Source organism: Muscardinus avellanarius (assembly GCF_963383645.1).
Source record: "Muscardinus avellanarius genome assembly, chromosome: 14".
NCBI classification, from domain to species: domain Eukaryota; kingdom Metazoa; phylum Chordata; class Mammalia; order Rodentia; family Gliridae; genus Muscardinus; species Muscardinus avellanarius.
In genome coordinates, this window is record NC_137800.1 from 60,107,606 (window position 1) to 60,128,809 (window position 21,204).

At 42.8% G+C, this 21,204-nt stretch overlaps 1 protein-coding gene across 1 annotated transcript; it reads left to right on the top strand.

Annotated features, from left to right (window-relative positions):
• Positions 1–20,823: 20,823 nt before the first annotated feature.
• Positions 20,824–21,204, top strand: LOC308273168 (large ribosomal subunit protein eL31-like; the record flags this gene model as incomplete). Its single annotated transcript, XM_080710263.1, has 1 exon — positions 20,824–21,204. The coding sequence occupies exon 1, from the start codon at positions 20,833–20,835 to the stop codon at positions 21,202–21,204; it is 372 nt and encodes a 123-aa protein (XP_080566389.1). The 5' UTR covers positions 20,824–20,832.

Sequence of the window (21,204 nt, forward strand, 5' to 3'; positions counted from 1 at the left end):
GAGGACACAGTGTCCAAATACAGGCCGTCCGTTAATCAATCAATGACCGGCAGAGCACTTCCTGGGAAGAGCTAGGTTAGTGGTTCTCAACCAAAAAATTAAAATGCTTAGGTTTCAATTCTAGAAATTAAAAAGTGGTTTGAAGTCAGATGTGGTAGTGCACTTGGGAAGCTGAGACAAGACGATCACAATTTGAAGCCAGCCTCTGCAACTTAGTGAGGCCCTCAGCAACTTAGCAAGACTAAAATATAGAATTAAAAATAAAAAGATTAGGGATGTGGCTCAGAGGTAGAATGCACCTGGGTTAAATCCCCAGTACCATAAAAAAAAACAAAAAACACTTCCTTTCTTCTTTCCTCTCATATCCAACTGCAATAGAAACTACTGTTAGAAGCTGCAAAATTAGGAAACCTAAAACAAAGTAGCTTATACTCTCATTAGAGACACCAGATTTTCTCATCCTAATTTAACTTCAGGAGGTGGAAAGCCTCCTGACACTCAGTCCCTATGTTTTAGATAAGAAACCTGAAGTCCAGAAAAAAAAAGAGCCATGCTAAGATACTCAAGTCCAGCATATACAACAGGGGAAACCCTGATGCCAAGCTCACCCCCTCTGCAGAGAGCACGTGTGTGTTGGGAAGCACATGGTTCCTGGGACAGCAAGCTGTGACACTGTAGTATGTAGCTGACTTTCAAACAAAAGCAAGCAATTTTTTGAGTTTGTTTTTTGGGGGGGTTGTTTTGGTTTTGGCTTTGGTACTTAGGATTGAACCTAGGGGCATTCTAATCTCTGAGCTATACCCCCAGCCATTTTTATTTTTTTTTTATTTTTGAAACTGGCTCTCATGAAGTTACTAAGGTTGGCCTGGAAACTACCATCCGCCTGCCTTAGATCCCAAGTGCTGAAATGTCAGGCACGTGTGACTGTCCCCCACTCAAATATGCTTTTAATACAAACCATTCTGACAATCTCTGCTGCATGGGATGCTGAGTTGACAGGGCCATGCAACACGACATAGATATTACCTGTAGTTACCCCCGTAAGAGTCTGAGCTGAAGAGACTAGACCATGTGATAGCTTTATCTCAAGAGGAATTCAAGGAAGTCAATGGTGGCAGGAAGCAGTTCTGTTCAAACAGCAACAAGGCCCCACAGAGTGGCCAATAAAATAAGGCAGTGAGCGTGAATGCAAGCTCATCACCCCAAGAGGACTGCAGACAGTCTAGCGTTTAAGCAGGTCTTAGACAAGAAAACTTGAATCTTGCTTACCGATTGATGGGAGATGTTGGAGACGAACTGAAGCAGAAGATTGTATTTCAGAGGCCATGAGTTGAGTTACAGCCAACAGAGGCTGGACATGGAGATTTCCCCTAGAACCAACCCATAGCTAGACTATGGTGCTTCTGAGGGCCTATATTTCTAGCTCTTCTCCATCTCTCTGAAACACTGAAGCTTGTCTTCTCCTCCCCACAACCTGCTCAATCTCAGTATCAATGAGGAGCTCATGGGCAAATTTAAAGTGTCTTGTTTTTGTTGTTGATTGTAGTACTAGGGATGGAACCTAAGGGGCTTCTACTCTGAGCTACACTCCCAGCCCTATTTAATTTCATTTTTTTATTTGGAAATAGGGTCTCACAAAGTTGCTGACAGCCTCACTAAATTTCTGAGACTGGCTTTGGACCTATAATCTTCCTGTCTCAGCTTTCCAAGTACTGGGATTATAAGCATGCTCCACCACACCTGGTTTAAAGTATTTAATGGTGCCAGGCATGGTGGCACATGCCTGTAATCCTACTACTTGGGAGGCTGAGACAGGAGGATTGCAGATTTGAGGCCAGCCTCAGCAATATCAAGACCCTCAGCAACTTAGTGAGTTTTTCAGAACAAAAAATAAGCCGGTCATAGTGGCACATACTTGTAATCCCAGTACTTGAGAGGCTGAGACAAGAGGATTGAAGGTTCACAGCCAGACTCAGCAACCTTGTGAGGTCCTCTGCAACTTAGTGAGACCCTGTTTCAAAATTAAAAAATAAAATCAAGTTAGGTGTGTAGCTTAGAGGCAGAATACCCCTGGAGTCAATCCCCAGTATGCTCACCCCCAAATAAAAAAGAGAGGAGGAGGAGGAGGAGGAGGAGGAGGAGGAGGAGGAGGAGGAGGAGGAGGAGGAGGAGGAGGAGGAAGAGGAGAATGCTCCTAGATTATTCCCATTTCAGGTACCAATAAAAAAGGAATAGTGGGCGTGGTGGCACACACTTGTAATCTCAGTACCTGGGAGGCAGAGACAAGAGGATCACAGGCAGACAAGCCAGCCTTAGCTACTTAGTGAGGCCCTCTATAACTTAGTGAGACCCTGTTTTAAAATAATTTAAAAAAACAGAACCATATTCCAAGAATTACCTTTCTCTTTTTTTTAAATAATAGCCTTACTGAGATATAATTCACATACTGTAAGACCCTAATGAAAAATTATAAAGCCCCTAGCAACTAGCCAAATGCATAGCAAATAGTTCCTCATTCCTGTTAAAGTGCAGATTTGAGAAATCTTTCTGTTACGGGTTAAAAGTGCAAGCTTAGGATATATTTTTGCTGCAGTTTGAAAAGTACAAGCTTAGGAAACATCATGATTAAGGGTACAGTGATAAAAAAAAATGTGACCCCCAGGTCAGTATGACCCCCAGGTCAGCCCGCCTTGTTCCAGAAATCTGCTGACTACAAGATGGACACACCTAGCATCTTGTCCAACGTTTGACCCCAGAATGTGCTTTTCAAATGGTTTTGTAATTTTCCTTTGACGCATGTAATCTGGCCCAATCCCCTCCCCAGCTTGCGGTTTTTCCCTTTCAATATCCCCAGCCCCAAGCGCTCAAGGTCGATCTCAGCTCCTGTGTGAGTCATGAGATGACCCCAGTGCACTGGCACCTTAATAAACCTTTTGCTTTTGCATCAAAGATAAGTCTCTCATGTGTACTTGGTGTCGCTTATCCCAAGGCTTGATTGAGGGTCTTCCCTCAGCAGGGGTCTTTCAATACCACAAAATTGATCCATTTCAAGAATATAGTGCAATGGCTTTAATATATTCACATTTTGCACTCTGAACCCCAATCAATTTTATATTTATGTGTGTATGTATGATGTATGTATGATGTATGTATATATATATGGATGTATATATGATGTATGTATATATGTATGTATGTATTGTGGCACTGGGATTGAACCCAGGGGCCTCCCACTTCTAAGCTACATCCTTAGACACACACACACACACACACACACACACACACACACACACATCTTTTGGGGCAGGGTTGCAGTACTGGGGATTGAAGGCATTGTTCCTTCAAGCTACACTCCCAGCCCCATTTTTATTCTTTATTTTTGAAACAGCGTCTCATTAAGTTGCAACCACTGTTACAATTCCAAAGCTTATTTCATACCTGCCCTCCCAGTTTGGATTCTATCATCTCATTCCCCACAGTCCCCTGCACTGAGCCCAGTGCCTTCCTCCTGTCGTCTGAATGCTGTGCTGCACCCAAATTCATGTGTCGAAAATTAATCCCCGGTGCGAGGGTATTTGGAGGTGATGCTTTTAGGAGGTAAAGGGCAGGGCTTTCATGAATGGAATAAAGGGCATTAGTGTCCATACTAACTCAGTGACACCCTGTTTCAAAGTAAAAAATAAAATAAGGCCAGGGATGTGGCTCAAAGATAGAATGCCTCTGGATTCAACCCCTAGAACCACACACACACAAACACACACACACACACACACACACACACACACACGAATGATGAGCATAAAATTCTGTGGGAAATAAAATTCTATGTTTTTTTTGTTTTGTTTTTTGGTGGTACTTGGGTTCCTGGAAGCCCTTCTACCTCCGGGCTACACTCCCAGACCTATTTTATACTTTTTTTATTTTTGGAAACAGGGTCTCTTAAGCCAGCGCAGCTGGCTTCGAACCTGTGTGATCCTCCTGTCTCCACCTCCCAAGCGCGGGGATTACAAGCGTGCGCCACCACGCCCCGCAAATTCTATGTATTTATAAGCCACCAGCTATGGTATTTGTTACACAGTAATGACTCTATAAACATGTTCCAAATAAATTATACATAGAAGACAAAACCCCATATATCCTTAGAACCTATGAAGTAATCGTGGTGCACATTAGAATTATCTGAAGAAGGCGGGGCATGGTAATGTACAGTTGCAATACTTCAGAGGCCGAGCCATGTCAGTCTCTGTGCAGGCATACATCTCAAATCTGGCAAGCATATGTGGAGAACAGAGAGCACTTGAACTCACCTCTCTTTCCTTCCCCACTGCCCTGGATGGCAATGGAAAATGAAATGTTCAGTGACAACTTGATACACGTCAGGCCACTGAGGCCAGGATGGGAAGAGGCATTTATTTGTTTGTTTGTTTGTTTGTTTGTTTGTTTTGGTTTTGTTTTGGTACTGGGAATTGAACACCCAGGGATGTTCTGCCTCTGGACACACACACACACACACACACACACACACACACACACATTTTTTTTGGAATAGGCCAACACTAAATTGTTGAAGCTGGCCTCAAACCTTCCTGTTTCAGACTTTTAAGTCCTGAGGTTACAAGTGTGCACCACCATACCCAGCTGTTTTTATAGTACCAACACTCGACAGATGGAAATCTGAAGTTGGAGACTGCTTGCATCCTTCCTGCTCTTTCTCTAATGTCTTCCTTTGCTGAAGGCACTATCCTTCCTCAGAGGTCTTAGGAAGGGCCTGTTAACACTTGTTATACCAAACAGAGACATGCCAGGACTCAGGAAGAAGCACACAGAGGGCTGGCTGCTCATTTTCATTTAGTTAAACTGTTTCTAAATAATGTCATTAGACTGAGGGTTCATGTATCTGTGGCTCATGGATTTTTCCAATGTGTAAACCATCTGTAAACTGTCTCTTAGCAAAAGCTACTTCCTGTTACAGATGTTTTTGCCTCACTCCATCGCGCACTGTAAACTCTCCAGAGCATGACAGTAAGGCTGTCGGAGGTCAGTCACACAATCACTGAGATCCGAGGACAAGTGACATCAGCGTTATGGGGGACAATGTTAGACACACTGAGTCCAGGGGCCCATCTGTATCTGCTGGATGGAAATCTGCATTTTCACATGGATCGATATGCACATTTAAAATTAAGAAGCAGAGGTCTCACACTCAGGGTGCATTAGAATTACCTGAAGAATGTTTTAAAAATGGATAATGCAGAACAGGACATAGTAGCCCACTTCTGTCATCCCAATACCTGTGATGCTGACACAGGAGGAAGGATCACAGGTTTGAGGCCAGCTTCAGCAACTTAGCGAGACCCTTGGCAAACTTAGTGAGATTCTGTTTCAAAAAATAAAATAAAATAGGGCTAGGAGTGTGGATTGGAGGTGGAACACCCTTGGGTTTGATCTAAAGAAAAAAAGTAAAAAAAGAAAGAGAGAGAGAGGGAGGGAGAGAGAGAAGGAAAAGAGCGGCCCCAGAGGAAACAGTAAGGGAAGATGGATGCAGAGGTTGGAGCACTAGTCTATATGCCATGGAAGGCAATGATTACCAGTAGCCAACAGGAGAAAGGCACAACTCAGTGTTTCCCTCAGCACCTCCAGAAGGAACTAAACCTGTAACACCTTGCTTCCAGACTTCTGGCATCTTGAACTATTAAACAGAATAAATTTATATTGTTTTAAGCAACCCAGTTTGTGCCATTTGTTATACCAGCCCAAGGAAACTAATACAGGCTCCAGTAAACTTGTCAACTATCTGGTACCAGCCTGGGCACTCCAAAGAATTGTTTCTGTATCCATTCCTGGACCAGTCTATGCCAAGCACAGTAGCCCTGAGAACACTTGCTAATCAGAAGCATTGCACAGCTCCCCATCTATAGTGGAGTGGATAAAATCGACCTTTAGAGGCCATCATCTGCAAAAGCCCCTGCCAAGAATCCTGGAAGCTGCTCTCAGAACTTCCTATTTTTATTCTTTAAAAAAAAATTGTGGTACTGAGGGGCTTTCTACCTCCAGGCTATATTCCCAGACCTATTTTATATTTTATTTGGAAACAGGGTCTCACTAAGTTGCTGAGAGCCTCACTAAGTAGCTGAGGCTGGTTTCGAACCTGTGTGATCCTCCTGTCTCAGCCTCCCAAGTGCAGGGATTACAAGCATGCACCACCATGCCCGGCGTTTCTTAATTTTTAATTTTTATTGGTGTATTATCATATTCTTACTTTTAGAGTGCCCTCTCCTCCAAATTGTATAAACTTTGAAAACCAAAAAAGGAGCCAGGCATGTTGGGAGGCTGAGACAGGAGGATCATGGGAAGCCAAGAAAGGAGGATCGCAGGTTCAATGTCAACCTCAGCAATTTAGTGAGACCATGTTTCAAAAATAAGAAAATGGCTGGTGTGTACCTCAGAGGTAGAATGCCCCTGGGTTCAAGCCCAATAAAAAAGAAAGAAAGAAAAAGAAAGGAAGGAAGGAAGGAGAGAGAGAGAAACAAAGACAGAAAGAGAGAGAAAAAGGATGGAAAGAAAGGAGAGAGAAAGAAAGAAGAAAGAATGAATGAATGAATGGAAGGAAGGAAGGAAAGGAATGAAAGGACATAAAAGGCGAATGTCCCCTTGCCTTCAGGACAAAATGTAAAATCTCTTAGCTGGACAACCAAAGCACTCTGCCACAGTCTCAACCTCTTTTTCCAAATTTACATCCCACATGTTGGGATAGGAGTAGCTCTGCTATAATATGCATGCATAAGCCGTGGGTTCAATCCCCAGAACTGCAAAAAATCATATCCATCTCCCCCATATACCAGCCCAAGTCCCTCGCTCTGCTCAGATGGCCTCCACCTTCCAAACTGCAGCTCAACACAGTCCTTTATGTCTTCAGTTATATGTTTGTTTATTCTTTCCATAAGACCTAGTTAAAGCCAGCTCTACTTGGATAGCATTTCTTGACATAACCAGTGAAAATCAGCTTTCTCCTGCAGAACTCTGCTCTGTGATTGCTATTTCCTAAAGCTGGCTGGTCTCTTTCCCTGAACCTCCAAGCTTTTTTTTTTATTATTATAGTACTGGGACGGAACCTGGGGCATTCTATCTCTGAGCCACACCCTAGCCCTATTTTTTTATTCTTTATTTTGAAACAGGGTCTCACTGAGTTGCAAAGGGCCTCACCAAGTAGGAGCTGAGGCTGTCTTCGAACCATGATCCTCCTGTCTCAGCCTCCCAAAAGCTGGGATTACAAACGTGTGCCACCACATTCGGCTCTCATCCTCCAAGCATTTTGGAAAACAGACTAGACACTTCACTCTATACCTCCATCCTCTTTTGTTTTCTACCTTTCTCAAATCTATATGACTCCAAAGTCTCACCCCAAATGGCAATTCTGAGACCCCCACATAAGTCAGGTTCTCATTCTCTCCCCTTTTGCTTTTGGGGTGAAGTTTACATCTCAAGCTACAAGGAAATCTCAGTAACTCTGACTATTCCAGAGTTGTCTGACACCACCTTCCCCAAAAGTGGGACCTAGGCACCCCAAGTGGAAGCTTCCACAGAATCTGGACCAATCCTGCAGAGGAGGCAGAAGAAAAAGGCTTAACATGGCCAGCTGGGTCTACAGACAAAGGAAGAACATCTGGGTCCCGTAATGGCCACACCCCAAGTGATTTCAAAAGGAGACGTGGCCTAGATGGTGCCCAAAAGACATCTGCTTAATTAGCAGCTTGATCTTTGCAGAAACTTAAGGATTTCTTACTGGCCACATCCCTTTACTTGGACAGTAATGTCAAAGATGGCCCCAGAGAGCTAGAATATTTGGGGACATTTGGAATGACCCAGGCAACAATTCACTTGTGGTCACCTATGAACTACTCTATAAAAACACAAAAAATAGGATGGAGATAGCTGGCTTAAAGTCTGCATTTCTTGCGATTCTATTGGCTTTTCCTTAACTTTGTGGATCCAATGCCTTCTTTAGCCCATTGTTAGCAACATTTAGCTGTTTTCTCTCCCACGTCAGCCTGCTTACAGATAACCTATTGGATTCTTGCTGACTGTACCTTTCTCCATTTGGAGTGATTCAGAAATGTTACAGTTCAACTCAGTAAATCAATACAAATGCCCGGCAGGGATAAGTGTGAGATGTACTGCTCACTCATCTGTGGCCCCATAGACAAAAGCTCACACACACTTACTAGTTAAAAATGTATTTGTAATAGTAAAAGATTGGAGCAACCCAAATGTTCATCAAAAGGGGACTGTTTGTGGAGCCTGGTGACACAGGGCTGCATCTTCAGGATGACTCTGGGTGAAGAAAACAATGAGAAAGACTAAGATATCATCATGCCATACCAAGAAGCGAGAGGGCATTCAAAGACCACGGAGGTCACATTCCAGAAACACAGGAGCAAACGCAAAATCACTCCCACTGTCTAAATTTGGGGAAATTTAAGCATCAAAAGTGATTGTATCCCTTTGCAACTCAGTGAGACCCTGTTTCAAAATAATAAATAAAACCTAGGGCTGGGATCTAACTCGAAGGTAGAATGCTTCTGGGTTCCATCCCCAGTACCACACACACACACACACACACACACACACACACACACACACAAGTAATTGTATGCTGGGCAGGGTGGTGCATTCCTGTGATCCTAGTACTTGGGAGACTGAGACAGGAGGATCAAAGATTCAAGGCCAACCTCAGCAACTTAGCAAGGCCCTCAAAATAAAAAAAGTCAGGTGTGGTGGTGCTCGCTTTTAATACCAGCGTTTGGGAGGCTGAGACAAGAGATCCAGGTTCTCAGACAGCCTTAGCTACTTAGTGAGGCCCTTTGCAATTCAGTGAGACCCTGTTTCAAAATAAAGAATAAAAAATAGGGCTGGGACTGTAGCTCGGAGGTAGAATACCCCTGGGTTCCATCCCCAGTACCGCAAATAAATAAATAAATAAATAAATAAATAAATAAATAAATAAATAGACTGAGGGTATAGCTCACATGTAGAATGCCCCTGAGTTCAGTCTTCAGTACCAAAATAAGTGATTGTATTAAAACATGTTAAATTAATAAAATTCATGAGTCTCTGGTGATCCTCCAAACAAAAGAGATGCAGGAGGAGAGGGACCCCAGAGGAAAGCTCTTTTTTACATAAGGCCAAAAGATACTGATTAAATAATATACAATCATCCCTCAGTATCCACAAAGGATTGGCTCAAAGAATCCCACAGAAACCAAACTCTGTGGCTGCTCAAGTCCCTTGTATGATATTATATTTGTATATAACCTACGCGCGTTTCCTGTATATTTTAAATGATCTCTAGCTGAGCGTGGAGGTATGTGCGTGTAATCCCAGTACTTGCAAAGCTAAGACAGGAGGATCACAGGTTCTCAGCCCTGAGTTCCATCCCCAGTACCACAAAACAAATCATCTCTAGATTACTTATACCTAAAGAGTGAAAACGCTGTGTAAGTAGTTGTTATATGGCACTATTTAGCAAGTAACAAGTAAACATGCCTGTATTTGTTCAGCAAATGGGGAATACCCCAGAATATTTCAACCTGTGGATAGTTAGTCTTATGACATAGAACCCATAGATAGGAAGGACCGATTGTACCTAAAAATTTGCCACTTAACATCCTCAAAAGTCCTCAAAAAGTCAGGTGAGAAGGTGGGCGTGGTGGTGCATGTTAGTAATCTCAGTACTTGGGAGGCTGGGACAGGAGGGTTGCGGTTCACAGCCAGTCTCAGCTTCTTAGTGAGGCCCTCCACAACTTACTGAGACCTTGTTTCAAAATAAAGAATAAAAAATAGAACTGGGGGTATAGCTCAGAGGTAGAATGCCCCTGGGTTCCATCCCCAGTACCACCAAAAAAAGACAGACAAATCCAAACTGTGGGCTATTCTATAAAACATTAGAACTGGACCAAAAGTCAGTGTCATAAAAAAGAGTAAATAATAGGACTATTCTAGACGAATGAGATATAAAAACCAAAAGCAAAGTATAAATCTTGATTATATTCTGGTTCAAAAATAAATGACAGATGAGGTTGTTGAGACAATTGGGGAAATATATGTATTTATAAAAATTTTATTTACATATTATTTAAGCCTTTATGTCAATACAGAGAGAGAAAGAGAGAGGGGGGAGAGAGAGAAGAAAATAGACAGAGAGAGAAAAAAAATAAAATAGATGCAACCAACTCCTTCACTCCTTCAACTGATCCAAAATCACCCAAGGGATCGAGGGACTTGATAATATGCCAGAAAGTGATTGTGTAGCTTGAGTTAAGACAATCCATCTTCTGGAATCTGGCCTTCCTACTGAAAGGAAGTTGGAGAAAATCCCATCATTTTTTTTTTCTTCCTTTTTTTTCTTTGTACTGGAGATTGAACCCAGAGGTATTCCAGTTGTGAATTAAACCCCTAGCCCTTTTTATTTTTTGAAACGAGGTCTCGCTAAGCTGCTGAGGCTGGCCTCAAACCTCCGATCCTGCAGTCTCAGCCTCCCAAGGTCTAGGATTACAGGCAGGCACCAACACGTCTGGCTCCCATCGTTTCTCGATGTCTTCATTTCTCTTTTCAGAAACTTGAAATACTAATTGCCTGACTCCCAGAGAGACTTTCTGAGGATCCGCTAATTAACATGTGCAAATATTTTGAGGCTGAAAATCACTATGAAAATCAGATGTGCAAATGTCAACACATGCCTGGGTATACAAGGAAACCAGAATGGGTTTTCCATGAATCTGGAGGTGGGTGATAAAAGGATTCAATACAAGTCCGCCTGGTGGCTCTATTACCATCATGCTAGATTCTCTTTGGGACTTTCGAGGGAATGATTGGGGAGAGGGATACAGGCCAAAGGCACGACATTCGCACTCAGGGAGATACCACGCCATGTGAGAAGAGAGCGGCATATTACAGGATCAGAAGACCTGAATGCAGATCCTGACTCTGCCACGTTTGGGCCTGGAATCTTAAACCAGCATTGGACACAGTAGCCTGTGTTCCTTGTGCTTTAGTCAGTCATTTCATCTTATTACAAGTGTTGGCTGGGTATTCACCAAAGCTCCATAGTTTAATTAAATACGTGCCAGAATATATGGCTTAAGACTAGCCAGTTCACCAATGCAGCTTTCCAAAGACAAGTTCCATATCTTGGCACAGTTCTGCACTCAGCCCTATCCCTGCCCCAGCTCATAATTATTTTTCTCTTCTAACTATAGAACCAGCAACAAGTGAAAAGGATTTCTATTCTTAAAGGCACTTTGGAAATCATTTTCTCAGCTCTGTACCAACAGTCCCACAAGATAGAAAAGAGCAGAAAACAAATGAATTTTTGGAGCACACCGAGGCTCAAACTATCCTGGCCACGGTCACATCACTGGTCCATGACAAAGCTGGGAACCCAATAGCTCTGGAACTCACCCAGGCTTCATTCTACTGTCCCACAAAGTCTCTGACCCCTTTACCCAAACCTCACGCCAACCTGGCTACATCTACCCCCCGTGGCTTTCCCTCTGCCTGCCCACACGACCGCGCAAGCCCCTCCCCTGCCAGTCTGCGACCCAAAGTGTCCTGGGAAGCTTCAGGACGTTTGGAATTGGTGTGAACTGTGCAAGAAGTAAACCTGGGGCATAATCAGTGTGCAGTGGAGATAACAAGATTCAACTGTTTCCTCCTCCTTCCAGCACTCAGAGCTACACCCTCCAGACCTTTTTATTTCTTTTTATTTTGAAACAAGGTCTCAGTAAGTTGCAAACTGCCTCTCTAAATTGCTGAGGCTGGCCTCCAGCCTGTGATCTCCTATTTCAGCCTCCAAAATTCTGAGATTACAGGTGTACAGTATTGTGCTCAGCTCCACTGTTTATTTTTTTTTCCAGGTCTCAACCTTTTTCTAGGAGGTCGAGGATGGAAACCATTTCCAAAGGGGCAGAGAACACCAGAACAAACAGAAATCTCACAGATGATCTATTCCAGCGAATGCCAATTGGGGCTTCCCATTGGAATCTGCTGATCTGAGAATGTCAAGGAATTCTCTGTGAAAAGCAGGAGAATAGCCAGGCATGATGGCACACGCTTGTAATCCCAGAATTCGGGAGGCTGAGACCGGAGGATTGCGGTTCGTGGACAGCCTCAGCTACTTAGTGAGGCCCTCTGCAACTCAGTGAGATCCGGTTTCAAAGTAAAGAATAAAAAATAGGGCAGGGGCGTAGCTCAGAAGTCGAATGCCCCTGGGTTCCATCCCCAGACCTGAAAAAAAAAAAAAAAGCAGGAGAATAATTACCAGAGGCCAGAGAGACTTAGTACTTGCTGCACTCAGGATCAGGAGGGTCTACCAAAGCTGGTATGGTAAAGGCTTGGTCTTCAGCATGCTGCTCTTGGGAGGTGGTAGAAACTTTAAGAGATGGAGCCCAGTGGGAGGTCTTCAGGTCACTGAGGTGTACTCCCAAAGGAGACTGTGCGATGCTGGACTCTTTCATTCTGGCTAGGAACTGAATGGGCTTCCTTTCCCTTGAGATCCCCCTATGATATGGTACCTAGATGCAGTCACACTCTGAAGAGCTGGGCGTTAAACATCAATGGGTGAATGGGGGGGCACAATTCAGCCTCCCTTCTCCAAATTGCTCTAACTGCTACTCGATTTAGATTAAAATCAAGATGATTATGAAAAAGAAACTAAACTTTCAACTTTAACCTTAATTAGGCATTAAAAATGTCCAAAACGTCTTGGTGTTATTACTGCGGGAAGTTCCCAAGAGATGCTATTTTAGAGCCTAAGGGTTTAAAATCTTATGTCCAAGTTTATCACAGAAGGCTATAATTCACAAATTATTAATATTGCCTCTTTTTATAAAAACTGGATGGTTTTGATTTTCAAAAGAAAACCTCAAAGAGTAATAAAGCCATCTGTGGTGGTGCGTGCCTGTGGTCCCAGTACTTGGGTTTGGGTCAGGAGGATGCAGGTCAGCCTCAGCAACTTAATGAGACCCTAGGCAACTTAGTGTCACACTTAGACTCTGATCTCTTTACCTAAATGTCCTCAGAAGCTGAGACAGGAGGATTGTAGGTATGAGCCCATCTTCAGCAATTTAGCCAGATCATCAGCAACTTAGTGAGACCCTGTTTCAAATTAAAAAAAAAAAAATTACAAAGGGTTGAGAGTGTAGCTCGGAGATAGAATACCCCTGGATTCAATCCCCAGCACCCTGCAAAAATAAAATAAAATAAAATAAAACTGTACACTTTGGAGCAGCTGAGTTAAAGTAACAACCCTCCTGAGGTTTCCTTAAACAGAATAACCTCTGACCTTGCTTGTGTCTTGTGAAAGCAAGATACTGGAGGTCAAAGGTTAATTGGCCTAGAAATGATAAAATGTTTACCAACAAACAAAAATTGTGTATCAGTAAAGAACAATATAGCCTGTCTCAAATTCCTTGGAAAATACAATGAAATTGGCAATATACACAGTATTTGTACCAAAAAGGACATTTCCCCCTTTTTTGTGGATGGAAGAAGACTGTGCCAACCCAAGCTTCTGCTTCTCATCTCCTGAGCAGTGCAGCGCAACACCGGTTCATCGCTTACCCGAAGACAGTTTTAAAAGCACTGGATCCTCTCCACAGGAAATTAATTAATAGTATGTTTTCAAAGCTTTTCTAAGTGCCCTCCCCCCTGTTCCTCCCAACTGTCCTTCCCGCCGCTGTGTGCTAAGGCACTGTGCAAGCTTGGGTCCCCCGGCTCCTGTTTTCTCCTGTGGAAGACTACAGTTGAGACTTAATGACCTCCTAAGTCTTTCCAATGACCTTCCTCCCCTTCCTCCTCCTCTTTCTTCTTCCTCATAATGGGGATGGGACTCAGGGGCATTCGGTATTCTACCTCTGAACTATACCCCCATCTTGTTGGTGGGGGGCAGAGGTACTGGGGATGGAACCCAGGAATACTTCACCTTCAAGCTACACCCCCACCCCTATTTTAATTTTTATTTTGAAACAGGGTCTCGCAAAATTGCTGAGGCCAATGTCAAACCTATAATCCTCTTGTCTCAGTTTCCCTAGTACTTGGATTAAAGGCATGTTCCACCAAGCCCAGCAAAGGCCTTTTTATTCTTACCCTTTAAAAGACAATATAAGGCCGGGCATGGTGGCACACACTTGTAATCCCAACATTCAAGAGGCTGAGACTGGAGGATCGTGGTTCGCGGACAGCCTCAGCTACTTAGTAAGGCCCTCAACAACTCAGTGAGACCCTGTTTCAAAGTAAAGAATAAAAAATTGGGATGGCGACCGAGAAAAGCGGGGCTTAAGAGTCCCGCTAACAACCAATCTCCATTACCACAAAAAGAGCGCCTTTCATAGCCAGAAAACACCATCACCAGAAAAACAAAAAAAACCACCAGGCTCCAGAGAGAAAGCGGACTGAGAACAGAGCTCAGGGCCACAGAGGAGACACACGCGCCCGAGGACGCGGCAGCAGCGCCATACTGCCGGCGGCAGCGGCGAACTCAGCGGACGGCTACAGCAAGCCAGGAGAGCCGCTGCGGAACAGCCAGGCGGGATCTTTCGGCGCAGACAGCATTTAAAGCTCCCAGTGGCTGAGCTCAGCACACGCTGCAGGGATTCAGAGTGGAAATCAAAACCAGAGAAGAAAAAATACGCCAGCCTCATGGCCGAGGGCGTGGCTGCGGCGCCATATTGCCACCGGCGGCGGCAGCAGCAGTGAATTCACCGAGTCCAGTACAGCTACATCTGTGTACTCAAGAACAGTGAGTCAAATTGCGGGCCACAGAGGAGAAATCGCAGTATTGGGCCTCCTGGGACTTGACCCAGTGAGGGAGTGGTGGTGGCAGAGATATCACACCATAGGAGAACGTGCAACCTGGCACCCCCCATAGTTAAAAGCAGCCTCTATCGACTCCCTGGGTCAGAGACTCTGTGATACAACCCAGTAAAGGAGTAGTGGGGTCTGAGATAATACAGACTCGAGATCCAGAGCACCTTAAGTGAAGCCATAGTGACCCAAGGGAAGAACCCAGAGAAGGCACAAACCTCCGAAATCATGGGAAAGAGGAATAACACTGGAGTAATGAATGTGCACAACCCCACAACATCAGAACCTGATAAAACAGAAAATCAGAGATTTCTAGAAGATCAAATCAGGAAAATAACTGTAGAAATAATAGAGGTGCTTCGAAAAGAACTCAGAGAGAGCCAAAAAGAGATAAAGGATGCAATTAATGAAGTAAAGGCCTCAATTCAAAGCACAAACAACCGATTAGACCACATGGGGAACAGAATCTCGCTCTTAGAAGATGAGCAATCCAAAAATGAATGCATAGTTTCTAATCTAGAAAAAAATATCCAACAGCAGGAATCTGACATTGAAGAAATATGGGCCCATCTTAAGAGAGCTAACCTAAGAATAATTGGAATAGAGGAGGGAAAAGAAAGTGATACCAAAGGGATCAACAATCTCTTCAAGGAAGTAATAGCAGAAAATTTTCCAAATATAGAGCAAGAGGTTGATACACAGATCCAGGAAACTTATAGAACTCCCTTTAGACAGGATCGGAGAAGAGGATCCCCACGCCATATAATTGTCAAAATGACCAATGTGGAAGCCAAGCAGAGAATCTTAAAGGCAACAAAAACAAAGGGCCAAGTGACATTCAGAGGCAAACCAATTAGAATCACTCCAGACTTCCCAAACCAAGTCATGAGAGCCAGAAGGGCTTGGAGTAACATATTCCAAACTCTGAAAGAAAACAACTTCCAGCCAAACATTTCCTATCCAGCAAAACTTTCTATCAAATTAGATGGAGAAATAAGAAGCTTCCATGACAAACAGAAACTGAAGGAATTTATGTCTTCAAAACCAGCGCTAGAGAAAATACTCAAAGAGATTAACTACAAAGAAGAAATAGGTAACACTCACCAGAACCAGAGAAACAAGAGTTTCCATCCAACAGACAACTAAGATTGGTTATCTGTGGAGATTCATTATTTATGTTAGTCTTTTACCTATCTCTAAGTTGTATTGTTTGCCTTTATTGTTGTTAATTTTTAGGATTTCTAGTTGGAATATTAATATACCTTCAGATATAGCATTTGGAAATATTTTATCCAATTCTATTAGTAACTTTTAACTCTGTTTACATTGTCTTTGGATATACAATATTTTCTTTTATTTTTTAGGGAGTTTGTATATTCTTCTGTTGCCTGTGCCATTGAAATCATATCCAAGAAATCACTGCCAATTTCAATGTTGTGAGGTTTTATGACCCAGATTTTCTCCTAAAAGTTTATAGTCTTAAGATTTATATTTAGGTCTTTTATCTATTTTGAGTTAATACTTGTATATGGGATTAGGTAAAGGTCCAATTTTATTCTTTTCCATGTAATTATTATTTTTCAACAATATTTAGTTAAAAGATTATTATTTCCACCACCAAATGTTCGTGGAAACCTTGTCAAAAATAACTTGACAATATAGGGAAGAATTTAGCTCTAGGCTTGTATTTAACTCCAATGGTCTATATATCTGCCTTTAGAACAGTACTACACTGTTTCAATTATTGTAGCTTTATATGGTTTGAAATCAGAAAATATATATCTGCTAGCTTTGTTCTTTTTCAAGATCGTTTTGGGTATCTAGAATTCATATTCCATATTAGGATAGATTTTTTTCTGAAAAATAAATATATAAATATATGATAGTTTCACCTAAAAAAACAGAAAAAAATATGCTCTAGTAAGAAAGAAAGCAAAAAGAAATATTGAAATGCTATCTTTAAATCATCAAACGCTTGGTATCAGACAAATGAAACTGTTATGTGAGATTATCATTTTTAATTTTGGATAAATTGCTATAATACTAGATGTCAACCACTAAGCCAAGCATGGGAAGGAGGGATGGGGAGAGAATGGGGTGGGGATCGGGTGGGGGCTGACTGGGCGATGTGTGCATGTATGTCTACAAAAGTTTGTATCCCACTATGATGTATGAATACAGTGTACCAATAAAATAAAATTAAAAAAAAAATTGGTCAGGGGGTGTAGCTCAGAAGTCAAATGCCTCTGGGTTTCATCACCAGACCCACACACACACACACACACAAAAAGACAATATAAGCCGGGTGTGGTGGCACACACTTGTAATCCCTGTGCTTGGGAGGATGAGACAGGAGGATCGCACAGGTTCAAAAGCCAGCCTCAGCTACTTAGTAAGGCTCTCAGCAACTTAGTGAGACATTGTTTACAAATAAAATATAAAATAGGTCTGGGAGTAAAGTCCAGAGGTAGAAAGCCTCTGGGTTCCACAGCACACCTGTAACCCCAGTACTTGAGAATCTGAGATAGGAGGAACACGGGTTCAAGGCCGGCCTCAGCAATTTAGTGAGACCATGTTTCAAAATAAAAAAAAAAATAAAATAAAAAGTGCTGGAAGTATAGTTCAGGAATAGAATGTTCCTGGCTTTGATCCATACTACCAGAAATAAAACATAAAATAAAAGGACAATATGAACCTGCTTGGTGGTACATGCCTATAACCCTAGTACTTCAGAGGCTGAGACAGGAGGATTTCAGATGCAAGGCCGGCCTTAGCAATTTAGTGAGACCTTGTTTCAAAATGAAATATCAAATTGGGCTGGAGGTATAGCCCAGAGTAAAATGCTTTTGGGTTTAATCTCCAGTCTCACACAAAATAATAAATAGAATAAAAATAAAAGGGCAAGCCAAGCATGGTGCTACACATCTATAATCCCAGTTCTTGGCAGGCTAAGACAGTAGAGTCTCAGGTTAGAGGCCAGCCCCAGCAATTTAGAGAGACCCTCGGCAACTTAGTAAGACCCTGTTTCAAAATTTAAAAAGGCTGGGGTTGCAGCTCAGAGGTAGAACATCCCTGGATTCAGTCCCTAGTACCACACACACACACAAAAATAATAAGTAAAAGGACAATAGATATGAAGTTAAAAACGTATTTAAACCCAGTCAGGATGTCAGAAGAAAGAGGAGAGAAAACAAGCAGGACCTGAATGGGCCTCTTCATACAAGCACTGGCCCTGCAGAGGGCTTGGGCACCCTGCAGGGACACCCAGCACAGGCGCTGCAAACACCCGGCACAGCAGCCCCACCAGCACGGTGGGATGGGACTGCGGCCCCCCTGAACGCAGTCTTGTCACTGTTGCTGCGTGGCCCTTTTAAAGCCACAATCACATCTGTGGCCCTCAGGTTCTTCATCTGCAAAAGGAAGAAGTCAGAGGAGCTGGTCTCTGTCTTCTCCAACATTGCATCCGTGAGGCATCTGGGTACTGTTAATTGATAAGGAAGCGTTTCAAAGAGAATCCATCTGTTTTTAATTAAATTCCATTTGCAACATCTTTATAAATGCTCTAGGAGATAACATGTCAAGAGATACTGGAAAAATGCATATTGAAGCCATATGGCAATGCACAAAGGACAGACTCAATTAAATAGAACTGAAGCCATGACTGTTGAGAACAGGGGACCCGTGGTTTGAAAGATCTGAGGAGGAAGTTAAAGCTTATTGGGCATCAGGAAAGTAAGAGAGTAGTATTTTCAATGGAAATTGGCTGCTGGCCGAAATGTCACTTTAGGAAATGGACATTGGAGAGAAACACTCTGCTGGCTGTGTGTATGTATGTCTCTATCACACTAAACCTCAGTGTGATGTACGGTTACAGTGCACCAACAAAATCATATTCATAAAAACGAATCAAAGAAAGCAAAGAAAATAAGAAAGCAGAAGCCAGAAAGTCGGGCGTGGTAGCACATGCTTGTAATCTCAGTACTGGGAGGGTGAGGCCAGAGGATCGCAGGTCCGCAGCCAGCCTCAGCTACTCAGTGAGGCCCTCCACGACTTAATGAGACCTTGTTTCAAAATAAAGAATAAGATAGGGCTACCAAAAAAAAAATTGGAAATGTCACCCATGGGATCATGGCATGGAAACAACATGAAACCTGGAATACACAACAAATCTTACAAATCTTTGGTTTTTTTAGAACAATTTTCATTCATTTCAGAGCAGGGATGATCAGAAAGTACAGTGTTCCCCAAACGGTACATTTGTTGCAACTTATGCACCTATTTTCATCTAAAATAACTACCTCACGTGTAGGCTCACTAGTGGTTGTGTATCTTCTGTGAGTTTGGACAATTGTATACCAACATGATTCCATCATTATAGAATCCTACAGAATAGTTTCAGTGCCCTAACAATCCGCCCCACCCCCAATCCCTGGAAACCCCTGATGTTCTTACTGTCTTCATAGTTATGCCTTTTCGGGACCATCACATATTTGGAATCCAAAAGTATGTATAGCATGTAGCTTTTTCTTTTTTTCTTTTTTTTTTTCTTTTCTTTTTTTGTTTTGTTTTGTTTTGTTTTGTTTTGTGTTTTGTTTTTTGATGGTACAGGGGGTGGAATCCAGAGGCTTTCTACCTCTGGGCTATACTCCCAGACCTTTTTTATATTTTATTTGGAAGCAGGGTCTAAGTTGCTGAAAGCCTCACTAAGTAACTGAGGCTGGCTTCAAACCTGTGCGAGCCTCCTGTCTCAGCCTCCCAAGCGCGGGGATTACAAGCGTGTGCCACCACGCCTGGCTAACATGTAGCCTTTTCATAATGGCCTCTTTCACTTAGTTTCATGCACTTAAGGTTCCTCCAATCTGTTCACAGCTTCATATCTCATTTTTTACCATTAAATAATATCACGCTGTCTGGATGTAGCACAGTTTATCCATTCACCCTCTGAAGGACATCTTGTCTGCTTCCAAATTTGGAGAATTGTGAATAAAGCTGTTATAAACATCTATGTGCAAGTTTTTGTGAGCATAAATTTTCCATTCATTTGAGCAGATATGAAAGAGTATGATTGCTAGAGTATATGGTGAAAGGTAGTTTAGAAACTGCCAAAGTGTCTTCCAAAATGGTTGTACCATTTTGCCATTCCACCAACAATGAACGGGAGTTCCCATTGCCTTTGTCTCTGCAGCCTTCTGTGTGGTCAGCATTTGGATCTGAGGCAGTGATACAGCTATTCAGATAGTTTCCCATTTTATGCGTGCAGAGTTGGGGAGAGGTTACTGCAAACTGAACCCAGGGGCGCTCTACCTTCAAGCTACACCCCTAGCCCTATTTTTTCTTTTAAACAGTGTTGCAGTAAGTTGCTGAGCCTGGCCTCAAACCTGTGATCCTTCTAGTTCAAGGCCAGCCACAGCAACTTAGCAAGAAACTCACCAACTTAGATTCTGTTTCAAAATAAAAAATAAACAGAGCTGGGGGTATAGCTCAGAGGTAGAATGTCCTTGGGTTCAACCCCTAGTTCCAAAAAAAGATGTGACTTCTTCCAGGAAGCCTTCTCTAGCCTTCTAAATACCAATTTGGTCCCTGCTTGGGGAACTCTGTGCCCTATTGATTGAAGATTTCTCCCTGGGTAGTAATGTCCTGTGTACTTAGCCTTTTTTCTACCTGTATCCCAAAGTCTAGCACAACATGTGGCATTTTGTATCCTCTTAACAGATACCTGCTGCATAAATAACTGAAGTGCTAGAAAATGAGACAAAGACTCAGGATATTTGTTTTCTAGGATGCTATAACAATGTTGTACAAATTAGTTGGCTTAGATTACAGATAGTTAGCCAGGTGCAACGGCAAACATATGTAATCTCCATACTTGGGATACTAGGACAGGAGGATCACAGGCTTGAGGCCAGCCTCAGCAACTTAGCAAGACCCTGTTTCAAAATTTAAAAATAAGCTTTCCAACTTGGGCCCGGCAAAATGGCTCCCGCAAAAAAGGGTGGCAAGAAGGGCCGTTCTGCCACCAACGAGGCGGTGATGTGGGAGTACACCATCAATATTCACAAGCGCATCCATGGAGTGGGTTTCAAGAAGCGTGCCCCTCGGGCACTCAAAGAGATCCGGAAATTTGCCATGAAGGAGATGGGAACCCCAGATGTGCGCATTGACACCAGGCTCAACAGAGCCACCTGGGCCAAAGGAATCAGGAACATTCCATATCGGATTCAGGTGCGATTGTCCAGAAAGAGGAATGAGGATGAAGATTCACCCAACAAACTTTACACCTTGGTCACCTCCGTTCCCGTTACCACCTTCAAAAGTCTGCAGACAGTCAATGTGGATGAGGACTAA